This window comes from Oncorhynchus tshawytscha, linkage group LG04 (assembly GCF_018296145.1).
Source record: "Oncorhynchus tshawytscha isolate Ot180627B linkage group LG04, Otsh_v2.0, whole genome shotgun sequence".
NCBI classification, from domain to species: Eukaryota; Metazoa; Chordata; class Actinopteri; order Salmoniformes; family Salmonidae; genus Oncorhynchus; species Oncorhynchus tshawytscha.
The window spans coordinates 25940618-25959220 of record NC_056432.1 but is presented as its reverse complement, the minus strand read 5'-3'; the positions used below and the strand labels follow the sequence as shown (position 1 = coordinate 25959220).

The window sequence follows — 18603 nt, the reverse complement described above, 5'->3', positions numbered from 1 at the left end:
CTGATCTAAGTAGGACACGTGACATCCCGGCAATGTTGAGGAAAAAAACACTATAACGGAGTTGTCTCGCGATGGTTATGCATATTCATAGGATGAGGCTAGAATAATTGAGTGTATTTATTTATTTGTAACCTTTATTTAACTAGGCAAGTCACTTAAGACCAAATTTCTTATTTACAATTACGCCTTCCCCGGCCCAACCCTTCCCTAACACACGACGGACGATGATGGGCCAAAGTGCCCGTTGGGACCCCAGTTCACGGCCGATTGTGATACAGCCCGGGATCGAACCAGGGTCTGTAGTGACGACTCTAGCACTGCGCCACTCGGGAGAAGAAACAAAAATACAGTGACTCATGTTAGAAATGTTGGTCAAACATTTTACATTTGAGGTTGGACGGATAAACAGTATCATAATTGTATAAATATAATCTTGGAGAGGTTTTGGAATGTTCGAAATTAACTGCCGATATATCACAGCATTGCTGGATATTTGTTCTTGAATACTTTGTGCAACATGTCAATTGAACTGGCACTATCAGGACGGTTCTATGTGACAAACATGAGACGGAAAAATAGGGTCCATTCGACACATTCTATTTATATCATCAAATTGCTAGGCTCTGGGCAGGGCGTCGTTGGGTTGATAGGCACTGGGCAGGATGTAGTTGGTAGCCATGGCGAGGATTTGAGCTCGGGTGGTGACACCAGCCTAGGAAAGAGCCACTAGAACCAGCGATGTCAATGTAAGGCAGAGGAGTGCCAGAGTCCACACCGTACTTGTTCAGCCCAGAGGCCATGATGAGGAAGGCAGCCGGGGTCTGATGTCCGCGGGGTGTAGCAGAGGATGTCAGGTTGTTGCTTTGCAGAATATCCTCATACTCAGACATCCCCTTATAGAAGTCATAGTCCTCACGCCAGATTTGTTTTTTTACTACCTTTATTCAACTAGGAAAATCAGTTAAGAACAAATTATTATTTACACTTAAGGCCAAACCCGGACGACGCTGGGCCAATTGTGCGCCGCTCTATGGGACTGCCAATCACGGCCGTATGTGATGCAGCCTGGATTCGAACACAGAACCTCCCCGCTTTCTGCCACTGATGGGCATTGCCAGAGCGATGGGCAGCTCCGTTGTCCATGATGATAGAGTAGTTGGGTCCCATGGCATGTCCTGTCAGAGTGGCGATGGTAAACAGCTGAGGAGACACCTCACCTACCGCCTTCTCTCTCATCTCACAAAACACGTCGACCTTCACCATGCGTTCATCAGCATCTGTGTTTCCTACATGAACCCTGCGACTCGCACCGGACACCACCAACTACGTAGCAGCCCATAGCATCTCTCACTATTGAATACAAGCGGTTGACGTCAACAACCCTCATCGAATATTCAAAAATAATTACAATAATGCAAAGAAAGAATAGGCTGGAGCTTGACAGCCCGCGGTGCCGCTTTGTGGACAACGATTCCGATTGCTAGGGCGGAGGGACATGCATCTTGCCATTATATCCACACTATTTGGTATCTCGTCATTATATCCAAATCTCTGCCCAGACAGAATCATTGGCAGGTCGGGCTCGAAACATAATACACTTCCGGTTGCATAAAAAAATTGCAGCTACCGACACAGCTGGAGTGGGGGAGGCCTTCCTCTAGTGAAAGCGAGCTACTGGGGGGAATGGGTGACGTTTGATCGGGAAAAGGTGAGTTCGACAGAGTAAAAACATTGATTTGGACACTAATCGAATATAACCTCATCGTCAAAACGATGTTGCTGCTGCTTGTGTCATTTGGTGAAAAAGGTTCTACTCTAGCGGCGCGCGCTAACTGTTCAACGTGGGTAACACTAGGCGCATACGCCTAGCACATTTTTGGGGAATTTGCCTGTTCTCTTCGATATCTGTTAAGAGCCATGGTCTCAGCCCGCACAGGTTAGTTTTGCATTACATAGCTTGCTAGCTAACTTTAGCCACATTACGTCAATTAGACCTAGTTAGCTGGCTAACCAACATTAACTTATTTTGGCTAGCCCCAAGTGTGCCAGTCTTGTGTTTTTATGCCGTAGGATGTAGCCACCTAGAAGCTAGCTAGCCTGTCAGAATTTGTTGCAGGCTGACGTTAACGTCCGTTCGGGCGGCAACAAACTTTGCTCGACTCTAGACAGACACGGAATAATGCCGTTGCAACTTTTCGAAGCTAATGTCTGTCCCGTTAACTACTTTTCTAATTATTGTGGGAGTTAACGTTTGCTCAAATCACACTTTTTCTCAACAGGATTATCTTGTCAGTGTATCACGATAGTTACATGAACTGGGCGTTAACGTTAGATGACGTTACGATGTTCATTCCATTTCATTTGCATGGATCCAAAGCAATGGCTATTACATTATTAACGTTTTTGTAGAAATGGAAAGGTCGATTGCCTTTAGGTAGGTAGGTGACATTTGTGGGGAAATACTGTGGAACATGTAACTAATAAACTAACTATCTAGCTAGTATCTAACTAAATTACTGTGTTGCAAGTAAAGTTGCCTAGTTCCTGCATTGTCAGTTGATAGTTAGCTAGGCATTTAGCTAATTAGCATGCAAATTAGCTACACTGATAGTAAACAAACATTGTAACAGTAATACAGAAATATAAAATGTAGGCTATTGGCTTAAAAAACACATGATGGGTCTGTTTTTTTCGGGTTGTCAACTTTACGTGGAGCATCTGACCTTGATAAAAGGCCAGATAAAACCACTGTTAGTCTGGTTGTATGTTGTAAACTAGTTATAGACATGATGTAAGGACACAGCAGTACAAAGTGCATTGTCACCTGGGGTCATCCAGTTCACCTGCATTCTCCTTGAATTCAAGGGTAGTTATATTAACTTGTTAGACAGTACAATTGTGTGTGTCCCTTTCCCTAGCTAGTGCACATACAGTACTTTGTCAATAACTTGGACTTGGTCGAGCCATACCACAAACTCAAAGGGCAGTGCATTGTAATAGTTTATTTTTTTCATATGAAAGGGAAGACAGAAAAACAACACCCTTGAAGCCCATACAACCTTCTAGGGTTTTCTATTGTGCTGCAGTATTATAGGAGTTACTCAACCACTGAATATTTTCACTGCATGGCTTGTCAGAATATACAGAGACAAACCAAATTAAGCCTTATGCGTGAGTAGCATTGACTTTGCACACATTAAACCCTGCATTTATAGTCATGGTTCTCATCAGGATAAGCTTTAAAAGGTTTTAGTCTGCCTCTGCCATCAGTGTTGATTGAGCAGTACAAGGGCAAACTGCTAGGAATAGCCAGACGAAGGAGGTCTGGCTCTGAATAAAGCAGTAATAGCCTTGATGTGAGGTTCTCATTTTAATTCCTTTATCAAAACATATTTATTAACATTATCTGTTTTGACATCTCAATGGTGGGTAGTTATTTGGGCTAAATATATGCTTGAAGTTGTATTGGGTCATCTGTCTTTGAGAACAGGTTAAGGAAGTTATAGTTATTACCAGTAGGTTAGTTAGCATAGTGTTGGATTTGCTCAGCTCAGCGCTCCGTTTGGGTGAGTATAAAAGAGAAGGATTTGACTTCCCTGCGCAACGACTTACAGGGAAGTTGTTGTTTTTTTGTACTGATTAGACTATGACCAGCAAATAGGCCTATGCAAATCCTGATTTCCCTTGCTAATTTTGTAATAGCCATTTTTTAATTAGGCCTTTGCTACTTGTAATTGTGCTGCAGTTATTCCACGGCAGCTTGGTTATCAGTTTCTGGTCATTGAAATGTTATTTACCCAAAGGGACTGGCCTGAACAGAGATTACTGAACAGCAATGGTACTCCTGTGTAGCTCAGTTGGTAGAGCATGGCGCTTGCAACGCCAAGGCTGTGGGTTCGATTTCTAAGGGGGACCTGTATTAAAATACTCAGTACTGTCAGTCACTCTGGCTAAGAGCATCTGCTAAATGTGGAAACATTTAAATGTAATGGCTGAATGGTGTGACTAGTAGCCCATTGAAGTAAGCAGAGGTTAGTGATGACCTGCCATTAGAATGAGGCAGGTAGTGACATCCCAAGTGGGGTGTTATTTTCATGGTGTTGGTCGCATTTTGATTAGGCTAGTAGCTAAAGGATTGCGTTGTCTTCCAGTGCTTTTTCTCCAATGCATGGGGAATTCTAATAAGCCTGCTACACAGATGATAGGAGATTATAGGCTAATGGATAATGGAACTCTTTCTCATGTCTTAATCAACCCAGAAACCCAATTTCATGTGGGTCAGTTCTACATTTATTAATTCATTCCTTGTTATTTCCAATGCTCAAATTTAAAATACATCAATGTGCTTGCATGTTATGCTGCTCACACCAGGGCAGATAAACTAATCCCCACACATTATCCCCCTCCAAATTCACAAAATACATTTTTCTCAGAAGTCTCCCACTCTGCAGACTATTTGTTGCCCATCTCATATTGCTGTATCATGTCTTGCTTGAGTAGGACTGCATGCTATTTTGCAAAATACTGCTTATCTTGAAGTAAGCATTCTTTGCTTGTTTGCCAGTGCTGATGGGCAAGTTTTGGAGGTTGTCTTTGAAGTGTAGTCTTTTGTTCAGCCATAAGTCACAGGCCCACAATAAATTGGATCTTTCATTTTGGACTTAATCAGACCTACTAAATTAAAGTGAATGTTTGTGTTTCCCATCCAGTCCATTTTAGCATTGCTTATGTGACCGGCACCCCTTTGGGTTCAGCTCAGCCACAGAGCATACATTCTTTGGCTGCCCTTCAACTTGGCTCTCAGTTCAGTTTGCAATGCATGGTGTTGGCATTTGCCACTGATAGGTTTAATATGCACACAATATTTGCAAGCCTCATGATGGCAGAGTGAAAATAATGTAAGCCTGCACCTCCATTTTCCTTTTCTCTCCATCTTGCTTCTTTCCCCCTCAGTCTCCTGTGCCAGGATGAGAACATATGGGTAGTGTGACAGGTGTCTTGGCAAGCCTTGGCAATTGGAGAAAGTGTTTTCATTCTCAAACTGCTGACAGAAGATCATGCTGAATTGCCAGAGAGAGGCAGGGGGAGAGCTGGGAGAGGGGCCGATGGATTGGGGGGGAGAAATAAAATTGTATTTATCACATGCTTCGTAAACGACAGGTGTGGACTAACAGTGAAATGCTTACTTATAGCCCTTCCCAACAATCCAGAGAGAAAGAAAATAGAAAAGTAATAACACGTAATTATAAATACACAATGAATAATGATAACTTGGCCATATATATGGGGTACTAGTACCGAGTCAATGTGCAGAAGAGGGCAGAGCTGGAGAACCGACTCAGACAAACCAGTTTTTGTCAAATTGCTCAGGCCAAGTGGCTAAAACAGAATACATTTGAGCAATTCCATATTAAGGTCAACCTGAGCATGAAAAAGTGAAATAGCTTATTTCCTAATTAAACTACTTTCATATTTACCTTGAATGTGTATATTTTGAATTAAAGACTACATTTTACCTTTTTATATTTGCCAATTTGAATGTTATTGTTACTACAAAGTAGGATACAAACTCTCAAAATAAGTATTTTCAGTACTCGTTCTAAGCATAATGGATGTGACTGTTATGGACGCTTCATAACTTTATCAATGACTCACCAGTCAGCAACACTGCATAACACAATCATGATAGAATGTTCATGCCCTTCCTACTGCTTCCAAAGTGTGTTTATGTTTGCAAACAAGCTAGCAGACAACCTTTATCTGTGTGTGTGTGTGTGATCTGTTTCACATGTACTCACGTTCTCATATGAACTGCAATCATGCGTTCTCCTTTATTTTACTAGGCAAGTCAGTTAAGAACAAATTCTTATTTTCAATGACGGCCTAGGAACAGTGGGTTAACTGCCCGTTCAAGGGCAGAACCATCTCTGGACGGCTCTGACTTAGAATACGTGGACAACTACAAATACTCAGGTGTCTGGTTAGACTGTAAACTCTCCTTCTAGACCCATATCAAACATCTCCAATCCAAAGTTAAATCTAGAATTGGCTTCCTATTTCGCAACAAAGCATCCTTCACTCATGCTGCCAAACATACCCTTGTAAAACTGACCATCCTACCAATCCTCGACTTTGGCGATGTCATTTACAAAATAGCCTCCAATACCCTACTCAACAAATTGGATGCAGTCTATCACAGTGCAATCCGTTTTGTCACCAAAGCCCCATATACTACCCAACATTGCAACCTGTACGCTCTCGTTGGCTGGCCCTCGCTTCATACTCGTCGCCAAACCCACTGGCTCCATGTCATCTACAAGACCCTGCTAGGTAAAGTCCCCCCTTATCTCAGCTCGCTGGTCACCATAGCATCTCCCACCTGTAGCACACGCTCCAGCAGGTATATCTCTCTAGTCACCCCCAAAACCAATTCTTTCTTTGGCCGCCTCTCCTTCCAGTTCTCTGCTGCCAATGACTGGAACGAACTACAAAAATCTCTGAAACTGGAAACACTTATCTCCCTCACTAGCTTTAAGCACCAACTGTCAGAGCAGCTCACAGATTACTGCACCTGTACATAGCCCACCTATAATTTAGCCCAAACAACCACCTATTTCCCAACTGTATATAATTAATTAATTTATTTTGCTCCTTTGCACCCCATTATTTTTATTTCTACTTTGCACATTCTTCCATTGCAAAACTACCATTCCAGTGTTTTACTTGCTATATTGTATTTACTTTGCCACCATGGCCTTTTTTGCCTTTACCTCCCTTCTCACCTCATTTGCTCACATTGTATATAGACTTGTTTATACTGTATTATTGACTGTATGTTTGTTTTACTCCATGTGTAACTCTGTGTCGTTGTATCTGTCGAACTGCTTTGCTTTATCTTGGCCAGGTCGCAATTGTAAATGAGAACTTGTTCTCAACTTGCCTACCTGGTTAAATAAAGGTAAAATAAAAAATAAGAAGAACAACAGATTTTGTACCTTGTCAGCTCAGGGATTTGAACTTGCAACCTTTCGGTTATTAGTCCAATGCTCTAACCACTAGGCTACCCTGCCGTCCCCATTGCATGTGATCACATGGCATAATAAAGAGCTTAAATTCATAGACATAATTAAGGTCTTAAAGATCCATCACAAAGTTTCACCGGTCATGCTGAGGTTGTTTACTCCCTTGAGTAACTACAGGTACACCCCCAGTGAAAATATTGATCTGTATCTGTGTAGTCTGCAATGCACATGCTTGTGAAATGTAGCTGTCAAGTGTCAGAATCTCTATAAAAGTGCAAACCCTGTGCCACTGGTAGATTATAATTCAATTAAACTTTTTTATTTATTACCATTTCAGTAAGGAAAATGAAGAAGTTAACCCTTCATAGGAAAGACGATATAGTAGGGATGAGTGAGGAATGAGTCCAGCTAGCTCAAATAAACAAGGGAATGAAATGGGTGTATCAATCCTTGAGTCTAGGGTTAGAGGTATACACTGAGTCTACAAAACATTAAGAACACCTGTTTTTTCCATGTCTTACACTGGTCAGGTGTAAGCCATGATCCCTTATTGATGTCACTTGTTAAATTCACTTCAAATAAGTGTAGATAAAGGGTATGAGACGCGTTAAACATAGGGAGGCACTGATATTCAATTTTGGCCAATTCTGATATTTTCCTTGCCAAAGAAAACGATACCGATATTTAACATTTTAGCAGCCTTTTAAGCATTCTAGTACAGTTAAATAGTTTAAACAAAGTGTCATATGTTCAGTTAGGAACAGATTGTTTAATAACTTGTAAATGGGAAAAATTACACATCCATGAATGTATTTTATCGCACAACAGGTATTCATGACACAAATATTTTAGCTGCCCCGCATTACAAAGATGGTTAAGGTGTTGGTGGCTCTTCTTACTATCCATTCTTGACTATATGGAGAAACCTAAACATGCTTTGAAGTATTGGTTTAAACTCAAATGCAGTTAATCATTTTTGCTTTGACTACTTGAAAACATGACTGTCTCTAGGCTGTCATAAACTTCTATAAATGGCACAAATGTGCTCAACTGACTTGACTCGTAAAATGAGAGCAAATTTACAACACCAGCTCATCTTTCATTTAGGAATTTAAAAATATATAAAAACAATTGCTTTGTTTTTAAATTAATTGAAAATCTTGACCAAACCTGCCATGAATGAACAATAGAAAAGCCATTCATCTTAGTACAATTGTTACCAGTGAATCTAGATGGCTGGGTTACAATATGACTGCCCATTTACAATTTTAACATTTGGGGGAAGTTTTTCTTCATAAAGAAGACCTGCTCGGCTTTGTCACGAAAGTCTGTTTCTTTTTTCGTCTATAGTGTGTGAAGCTGCACTGAAAAGGCTCTCACTGTCCACACTAGTACATAGAGCACCAAGATACTTGTGTTTCCATCTTGTCCAGCTGTCTCTGTAACATTTCACGTAAACCCTGTTTCTTGTCTGCATCAAAGTAGCGGTCCTTGTCCCTAGCATCGAGCATGGTGACGACACAGTAAAGAGGCTCAGAGAGAATCCCACCGAATCGCTTGTTCACAGCATCTGGTAGAGTACTTTGGCAAGTTCTAACCCCACGGTTTGTGTTGGAAGTTTTGTTGAGCAGGAGTTTTAATGCCATGACAGAGGCTATCTCGTCTGCTGCAGTTGAAGAGCTTATTCCTCGAGTCAGTTGTTTGACTGGAGCTAGGAGTGTGTTCATGTTTTCAATGAGTCCACTGGTTTGTACTGATTTGTTGCAGGTAACTCAGTCAGCTGCGTACACGCCAAGCACTCATTTTTGTTCCAGCTGGCTCTCCATCATGTAAAGAGTACTGTTCCTTCTGGTGAAAACGTCTTGCTTAAGCCTTTTCGTTTGCACTCCAAGCTGCTCCTGTACTGCTTGCAGGTGGCTGTATGCGAGCTGTGAGTGTTTAAAATGACCTATTATCTTCCTACCTGTTGCCACTGTCAGATATGCTGTGTTGGGACAAAACACCTTCGTTCACAGCATGTGTGCCATGCATGGAAAACTGGCGACTCCGCATTCTTCAAAAGCCTTTGTCATGTTACGTGCATTATCACGTAGCACATCGTGTACTTTGTTCTTGGGGATTTCAAACATGTTCTCAAATGCCATTGAAATGGCAGCAGCGATAAGAGAACCAGCACATTCTTGAGCATGCAATATGGCTTTCCTCAGTACGAAATCCTCATCGACCCACTGTGCTGTCAGACTCAGCATGCTCATGGGGCTGACATCGCTGGTCCAAATGTCAGTCGTGAAGCTAGTAGCAGTGACGCCCATAGCAAGTAGCTCGCTGATGTGCGATTCAACAATACTGTGTAACTCCGGTAGGGAAACATCTGAAAAATAGCGCCTACTTGGTAGTGTGTACTGGTGCAGAGAACGGTTGATTGTCAAGGGCAATGAATTCCATTATCTTGGCGTTAATGGATTTCGCCTTTGAGTTGTCTCGCTGAAATGTTCTTGCTCTTTCAAATGACTGCTCGACTTGAACTTGTTTAGTTGTTGGAAGTGTGCGCTTAGTTTTTTTTCTGCTTTTGTTCTAGGTAGTTGCTGAACGTCTGGGGGATGATGCACTTTCAAATGAGTAATTAGGTTTGTGGTATTGAAAGATTTCACTTTCTCCCCTCTGGAAATAATATCAGCACAAACGTTGCATATGGCCTTTTTGTTATCTTCCTTTGAAACTTCAAAATAGGTCCACACAGCAGATATTGTGGGCTAGGTTAGGAATGCTGTGTTGCACATGTAGCACTGTATTTTTTGTGGCTTCATTACCCACCTACCTACGTTATCCAGGTGTGCACGTCAGCTTTGACATAGGTTTTTGCACATCGGCGTTAAACTAGACAATAGGGCCGATGCCCGATGTTGGCATTTTTGGCTAATATCGGCCGATTGTGATATTCTCACCGATATATTGTGCATCCCTAGTTAAATAAGATTTTTAAGCCTTTAGGATTTCCTAATGTTTGGTATACACAGTGTATATATAGGCAGTTTGTGTAATTGGTAACAGATAAAGACCGACTCTGATGCTGTTGAAATACAGTTTTTGAGGAGAAACGACCACACAGGATCTTGCCAGCCAAGGATGACAAGGCTTGGGTGGCTGCAAGTTGTCCAGTCCCTGTGTCCTTTTGTGGACAACGTGGAGGGGGTATCATAGAGCCTATGCTGGCAGATTAAAGAGTGTGAGATTAACGCAAAGCATGAGTTTATAAAAGCAACTTTTGAGTTTGAGTTTTTGTATGTTTATTCTGTTACTCAATAGGTGATTTGACAACATTTTAATATTTTGAATAAAACATTCATGATCTAGAATGAAATTACTAAAACTTTGTACATTTGAAATGGATTGCAGTTTCATTTGCGGTCTGTCTTTTGGGACTCTGTCACATCCATAGCGCACAATGTCTCATCCATAACATTTTCCTCTAGTGTTATTGTGAAAGTGCAAATATTTCTATAATTGTTGAGGTATGCAGCACTCTAATTCAGAATGAAAGTAGAGTTTTTCCAAATAAAGAATTCTGAATGCATTTTCTAGCACATTTGTGCATTTATGGTTGCTTAATTAATATGGGACACATGAGTGCACTTTGATAGCCTATGCAATAACTATTCAAGATACTTGTTATTTCTTTAATATATAAACAATTATTTCGCACAGTGTCACATCCATAACAGAGAATTTCCCATGCATAACGGTACATTTTCCTCTCTAAAGTATGTGACAATTTTTTGTTGTTTTTGTGTGTAGCCAAGCCATACTTTCAAAGTGGCTATTAATATTTTACCCTAAGACTTTGAGCTTGACTTTAGCTGGTGTCTCCATTCTCCCAAAAATGGCTGTCCATTTCCCTCACATACATAACTTAAGTTTTGTTCTGTTACTTTCAAAGTGGCATTACTTAGAATTTTGGAGTTTTATGTCTACTCTTCCCCTATAGGGTTTTACAAATGTCTCTCAGAAATGATAAGTCTATTTTGTGAGACATTTTGTTTCTCATTCTGTGTGGAAATGTCACATCCATAACACTGGAATTTCCCATTTGCCTCATCATGGCATTGGTAATTACAGTGCCCTGGCCTGCATTTTCAACCCTCAGAGAGTGGTTAAGGTAGTTCCATCTATGTTGTAGGCTACAGCATTTTTCTTTTGATCTCCTTTACAAAGCAGTGTTCAGTCATACTCTGGTTGTAACAAAGTGACTTTCTGACATTTACAGCTAGGCTGGGCTGGCTAACACTTTCTTGCCAAATAACCAGATTTTCGTCTTTCTTTGCCAAAACGCATAAAACGACATGCTAGTGTAATTAAAATGCAGCAATGCTTTTAGAGTGCATTCTATTCCACATGGAGGACTACAGTTCTTGTCATATTCCTTCTAATGATTCATTTCAAATTGTGTCAGACTACCATGCTGCAGTACTATCTCTTCTGACCTCCAAGGTTTAAGGGCCTGTTTTGTTCGTGCTGTGAGGATTTTCACTCCAGATTAAACATCTGCTTGTATTTTTTGTTTTTCTGTGGTGCATATTACTTGTTTTCTGAGTGCTTTTGTGTGTTGAACTTGTGCACTCCCAACACAAGTTGGAATGGGTGGAATGAATATGCTTTTGCAGGCCATCTCCAAACTTGGATGAGGCTGCAGTTATCCCTACAGTCATTCCTTTGGCAAATTACTGTGAAATTGGCCAGCTGCTGAATGGATCTTATTTCAAATCCAGATTTCCAAATTGTTCTCTTATGGGTCAATGCTGAACTAGGCTTTGACTCTCAATGCCTATTACTGCAATATGTCAAATGCACTACGTTTTTGCCCAGGCGATTCTTATCTGAATAAATGCTATATATATATATATATGCCTTTTTCTGGCAAAGAATGAGAGGTTAGTCTAACTTGTACTGGCCATTTTGAAAGCATACAGTATTTTCTCAGGCCAGTGTGAATGTGAAATTCTATTGGCTGTAGCCAGGTTTCTTAGTGTTGGCATATTTCTGGCACAGACAGCCAAAGTTTGGTCATAAAGCATGCTTGTTGCTATTTGGCTGTTGTGGCACACTGACTTTATTTGTAAAATATCTTAAATGAACCTCAATGTTAACTGTCAATGTTCTTTCGGATATTTTGTATGTGAAAATGAAACTTGAAATGCACTAGTCACTAAACTGTGACTGCATGCAGGTGTTCTCAGATATATCCTGATTCTTAGTCCTAATGATTGTTTTATTTTCTGTTTCTGCCAGGTTGTCTACACACTGGTAAGCCATATCCAAGAGATGGATGACGGCAGCGCCTACATAGAGTTTGACGTGCCAGAGTTCAGCAACACCGTCCTCAACCAGCTCAACGACTTGCGTCTCCAGGGGAAGCTATGTGACATTATCGTTCACATCCAGGGCCAACCGTTCCGGGCCCACAAGGCCGTGCTGGCGGCCAGCTCACCGTACTTCCGCGACCACTCAGCCCTGGGAACCATGAGCGGCCTGTCCATCTCCGTCATCAAGAACCCTGATGTGTTTGAGCAGCTGCTGGCCTTCTGCTACACTGGCCGCATGTCCCTGCAGCTCAAAGATGTCATCAGCTTCCTCACAGCAGCCAGCTTCTTGCAGATGCAGGCCGTCATTGACAAGTGCACCCAGATCCTGGAGGGAATCCACTCCAAGATCAGCAGCGCCACCAGCCCAGACGAGGGCTCCCAGGCCAGCCGCAACGGTGTTAAAGACAGCAGCCTCTTCATCAACCCCACACAGATCTCCCCCCCTTACTACTCCAGACACAGCATAGAGGCCCGCTCTGAGCTAGCAGCAGGGAAAGGCCATGGCAGGGCGCGGCACCAGGAGGAGGGTCAGTCAGACCGCGGCAGCAGTGACGGTGTGTCAGAGCAGGAGGCAGCCACGGAGGGAGAGACTGAGCAGGTGGAGCTGATTGGGAAGGACGGCCAGGTGACAGACGTGCATGTGAAGCTGGAAAAGACGGACCGGCCCAGCTACTCCGACAGCTCCTCGGCAGGCGACGATGGCTACCACACAGAGCTGGTGGATGGAGAGCAGGTACTGGCTGTCAGTGTGGGCTCCTATGGTCCTGTCATCCAGGCAGCTGGCTACACTTACTCAGGCCTGTCATCTCCCTGCTTCGTGAGCCTCAGCAGCTCCAGCCCCTCCCGCTCCATGCTCAGTGGCTTCAGGGGCGGCCGGGCCAGAGCCAAGCGCCCCCCTGTAGCCGTCCCAGCAGAGGTCCTGAGTCAGATCAAACCAGGAAACGCAGAGGACAGCAGCGAAGCAGTGTTGGGTCAAGCAGGCTTTGAGAATGACGTCCAGGAACGGAGCCTGCGCAGCCAGTGGTACCCCTACAACGAGAGGCTCCTCTGCATCTACTGCGGCAAGTCCTTCAATCAGAAGGGCAGCCTGGACCGCCACATGCGCCTGCACATGGGAATCACACCCTTCGTCTGCAAGTTCTGCGGCAAGAAGTACACTCGCAAGGACCAGCTGGAGTACCACATCCGCGGCCACACGGACAACAAGCCCTTCCACTGTCAGATCTGTGGCAAGTGCTTCCCTTTCCAGGGAACCCTCAACCAGCACTTGAGGAAGAAGCACTTGGGGGCCACAGAGGGCACCAATCACATGGACTCTCCAGAGAGAACGGAGGGGAGCTCTGGTCAGAAAGACCCAGAGGATGCCTCTGAGGGTATGGCCTTTGAGACGCAGTATGTTGAGGAGGCTCCGGCCACTGACATGGAGGAGAGCTCAAAGTGTAGCCCTGAGGAAGCCCAGGCATCCAGGTGTGATTTTTAGGCCCCTGTTCTGGTTGAGGAAGCTTTAACATGTTTTGTTTTTGTTGTTTTTTTATGTTTAGAATTTATTTTGGAAGCGGCTCCTTCAAATGTTGCATCTACCTTGTACTTCCAGGTTTTCTGCCTGTCCATTTTTAGTGAAAGTAGAAACATAGAAGAAGAAAAAGGTGCTTTTTAAAAATAGATTATTTCAAAAGGAAGGAGAATCAACTTGCTATTGATAAGGTGGCCTCAATAATCAAGGCCTCCTTGTTGTTTTTGTTTTCTCTTTAATCTTTCCATGTTTTTAAAACATATTTACAGAGTAATATAGGCATGTTGCAATAATTGATAATATGAAAGCTCTGCTGCTTGTCACAAGTTTTTACCTGACCTGTTTTTGCACATGTGGCCAAAGGTGGTCACTTTACTCACAAGGAATTATTTTTCTGCAAGTGCAAAGCTTCATGTGACATATCTGTTCAATACCTCATGATACAACTACATACTCATAACAGACAGTATTTTATGAAACTCCACCAGGTTCTACCTCATAGCTAAGAACCTAACAGGAACAGAAGTGTTTTCCATTTTAAAAAACAAACCGTTTTGTTTTATGGTCTATGTGATATATTTGCCAAACTCTAAGAAGAACAATCCTCAGTCTCAACACAACGCCTTGATACTGTAGACTAATGTTCCTTGCTGGTTGTATGAACTCTGGACCTTGTCCATCAGTTCATGGTCAACAAGGATGTAATGTGGTCGAAGAAAGGATTTGCTATATTTAAGCAATAAGACCCGGGGAGGTGTGGTATAAGGTCCATATACCACGGTTAAGTGCTCTTCTTACGCACAACGCAACGCAGAGTATATTGGCCAAATACCACAAACCCTTGAGGTGCCTTGTTGCTGTGATAAACTGCTTACCAATGTAATTAGAACATTTACAAAATATTTTAGGGGTCATACCCATGGTATATGGTCTGATATACTATAGCTTTCAGCAAATCAGCATTCAGGGCTCAAACCACCCACTGTATAATGGTGTATAAGAAATATTAAGTATGTTGTATGTTTGCATTGAGCAAGCTCAAGGACAGTGGATAGAGTACAATAGTAGAACACAATACATTACATGATTTCCACTGTCTCTATAGCCAAGATCTAGTTTGCTTTTCAGAACACACAGGAGCAGATTCCACTTATCGGTCTCTTTTTTTACCCAGTGAAGGTCACATGCAGTTGGCCATGGTGTGTTTTACAGATGTGATTCTATCTATTAATCGACATGGGATCAATGATTGAGCCTGACACAGTGAAATCATTGGAGTGTCTTCCATTCTGATGGTGTTTAGTTAATTATTCTCAACCTGTTTTTGTGAAACTGTTTTTTATCTGTGTGGAGATGATGCTCAGTGCAGAGTTCCCCTCATTAGCTTGGCACAGCAGGCGCAGCGCTGCCCTGGATCTGTGCATGGAATCAATATGCTCACAGTATGCAAACAGGGAGAAGGGAATATCCGCCATCTTGTCATGGCAGTTTTTGTTCACTCCATTTCATGAGAACTCTTGTTCTGCTCTTTTGTTTTAATTGACTGTTTCTGCCCTTTCCTGATCAGACACAACTATTGAGATGAGGTGATAAAATGGGAAAGCGTGTAGTCTCATTGATGCTTCATTAGAAATTAAGAGTTTGATGGACAGAGGGTAGAGGGTTGTGAGATGAGGTTGTGAACCAAAGTAATGGTGCACAGATAGTGGCAGTTAAAGTTAAGAGCAGTGGTGACTGGTGACCATCAGTTTATTGTGATAAAAATAGGCTTTTTAATAGTCAATGATCAAATTATTACTGCATCAGTCAGTGTATGTCCATTTGACAACAGATTGGTAGCTAGCTTTTTCAGTGTTAATTGGTAAATAATAATCAAAGGGCACTGCTGGCATCGGGGATGGTGCTCTGCTTGTTTAGAGATTAGCTGGGCTTTCAGGGCTTAGCAGTTGGATGAATGTCATTTGACCACATTTCACAACTTTTGTTAAAGATTCCATTTTTCATATCGTCATAAGTCACTAATGCACACTATGGTTGGGGCGGGAGGTAGGCTGTGTTTGTCAGATGTATATTGCATTACATGGCTAAGCATTACAATGCCATGGCATAGTTTAGGTGGCGAATGGGATTTCAATATTCTTATTGTGTGATAATGCTTCTAAGTGCAGTAGTTTTTAATAATATGGGCCTAAATTCTGATAATTATTGCTCTAACGTCCTAGCCCAGATCAAGCTCTTTATTTGGTAGGTGTGGTTAAGATCAGGTGGAAAGCTGATCCTTAAAAAGCACTTTTTGTCAACAGTAATTTTGCTCCATTACCCCTCTGCTTGCTGACTTGCTATTTCAGCAGTGAGTTGCCATTCTTGTATCCTGTTATCTTTTAGTTTTTACACATGAACACACAAAACTATAATTTAGAGAGAAATGTCCCGAAAAGCCCAGAGGTCCAGGTGGGTGTGGACAAGATAATTTCCTCTTCATTTAATGTAGCACCACCATTTACTATTCCTGTTTGTTATTTTTCGGTTGTTTGCTGCATCTTTTTTTTATCACATTACCATCCCCTTGCCTTTGGCAGAACTTGGTTCTGTGATTTTGTTTTCATATTGGTATTGTGCAGTTTTGCATGTATTTCCATATTGTGTAATGTTAGGTCACCAATGCAGTCTTTTCTCCACTGAATGCTCACTACACATGTGGTTAGCTCATTGTTTCACCAGATACTGTTGGAAACTCTTCCGTTTACAACCAAAAGGACCCTTCTGTGATTCAGTGAGTCATCTGATTCACTGTCTCCATGTCTTGTTGCTGATCAGTGACAGGCCCTTCCCTTTTTGTTTTATTTTTGTATTTCTCCATCAACAGAACATATGCTTGACAGTGTTGTCCAAAGTCAGCCACAATCTATTTTCCTCTGTCTTGGATAAGTCTGGGATATTTATGTTATGCTCTGCGTGTTAATGCACTCTGCACATTTGCAGAACCATATCTGTAAAGTCTTAACCCTGCTCTTATTGAATCTGTCCCTCTGTCCCCCTACTGATTTTAGAATGGGGAATCGACACTGAACAAAGTTATAAATGCAACCATTTTTTATTTTACTGAGTTACTGTTCATATAAGGAAATCAGTCAATTTAAATAAATTCATTAGGCCCTAATCTATGGATTTCACATGACTGGTAATACAGATATGCATCTGTTGGTCCCAGATACCTTTTTTAAAAAAGGGGGTAGGGACGTGGATCAGAACCAGTCCGTGTCTGGTGTGACCACCGTTTTGTCTTGTGTAGTGTGACAAATCTCCTTAGCATAGTGTTGATCAGGCTGTTGATTGTGGCATGTGGAATTTTTTCCCAATCTTCTTCAGTGGCTGTGCGAAGTTGCTGGTAATTGTCGGGAACTGGAACACGCTGTCGTACAAGCCGATCCAGAGTATCCCAATGCTCAATGGTTGACATGTCTGGTGAGGTAATGGAAAAACTGGGACATTTTCAGCTTCTAAGAATTATGTACAGCACCACAATGGGCCTCAGTATTTAAGCATGTTATCTCTGTGCATTCAAATTGCCATTGATAAAATGCAATTGTGTTTGTTGTCCTTAGCTTGTCTACCAATACCCCACCCCCACCCTGGTACACTCTGTTCACAATGTTGATATCAGCAAACCGCTGGCCCGCATGACACCATGCATGCGGTCTGCAATCTGCCCGGTACAGTTGAAACCGGGATTCATCCGAAGAGCACACTACTCCAGTGTGCCAACTGCAGTCAGGTCAAGACCCTGGTGAGGACCACAAGTACGTACATGAGCTTCCCTGAGACAGTTTCTGCAGAAATGTTTCGCTTTTGCACACCCACAGTTTCATCAGCTATCCTGGTGGCTGGACTCGGGCGATCCCGCAGGTGAAGATGCCGGCTGTAGATGTCCTGGGCTGGCATGGTTACATGTGGTCTGCGGTTGTGAGGCCAGTTGGATGTACTACCAAATTCTCTAAAAGGACGGAGGCGGCTTATGATAGAGAATTAACATTGAATTCTCTGACAACGGCTCTAATGGACATTCCTGCAGTCAGTATGCCAGTTGCACGGTCCATCAACTTGAGACGTGGCATTGTGTTGTGACACAGCTCTACATTTTAGTGGCTTTTTATTGTTCACAGCACAAGGTGCACCTGTGTAATGATCATGCTGTTTAATCAGCTTTTTGATATGCCACACCTGTCAGGGGGATGGATTATATTGGCAAAGGAGAAATGCTCACCAACAGGGATGTAAACAAATTTGTTTACATTTTGTTTTTTGAAAAAAGCTTTTTGTGCTTATGGGAAATTTCTGGGGTCTTTTATTTCAGCTCATGGAGCATGGGACCAACACTTTACATGTTGCATTTATATTTTTGTTCAGTATACTTTACCATGTAAAAATATGGTCCTTTAATAGGTTATTGAGCCAGGAGTCAAATCAAAGATTTCCCAGTAGATAATTCTCCAAAGGTATGTCTATACATTTGGCCCGACAAGAGGCATGATGAGTTTTCTAGATAATACTTTTTTTTCCAATTCCTTGCTATTTCCAACAGATGATCTTGTTACAACACAATGCAGTTGAATCCCACATAGGATGTTGCCAGATATGATAGTCATATCATGAAAGAAATGTATGAAGCCATAAGTACTAAAATTGAGATTGTTTGTTTCATTGTCAT

At 42.1% G+C, this 18603-nt stretch overlaps 1 protein-coding gene across 1 annotated transcript; it reads left to right on the top strand.

Annotated features, from left to right (window-relative positions):
- The first annotated feature begins 1053 nt into the window (after positions 1-1053).
- On the top strand, positions 1054-18128 carry LOC112248425 (zinc finger and BTB domain-containing protein 34). Its single transcript, XM_024417432.2, has 2 exons — positions 1054-1708; positions 12309-18128. The coding sequence occupies exon 2, from the start codon at positions 12342-12344 to the stop codon at positions 13860-13862; it is 1521 nt and encodes a 506-aa protein (XP_024273200.1). The 5' UTR covers positions 1054-1708; positions 12309-12341; the 3' UTR covers positions 13863-18128.
- Positions 18129-18603: the final 475 nt, after the last annotated feature.

Coding starts and splice junctions, on each gene's coding strand:
- LOC112248425 (XM_024417432.2), top strand. CDS start 12,342: ATGGATGACGGCAGCGCCTACATAGAGTTTGACGTGCCAGAGTTCAGC.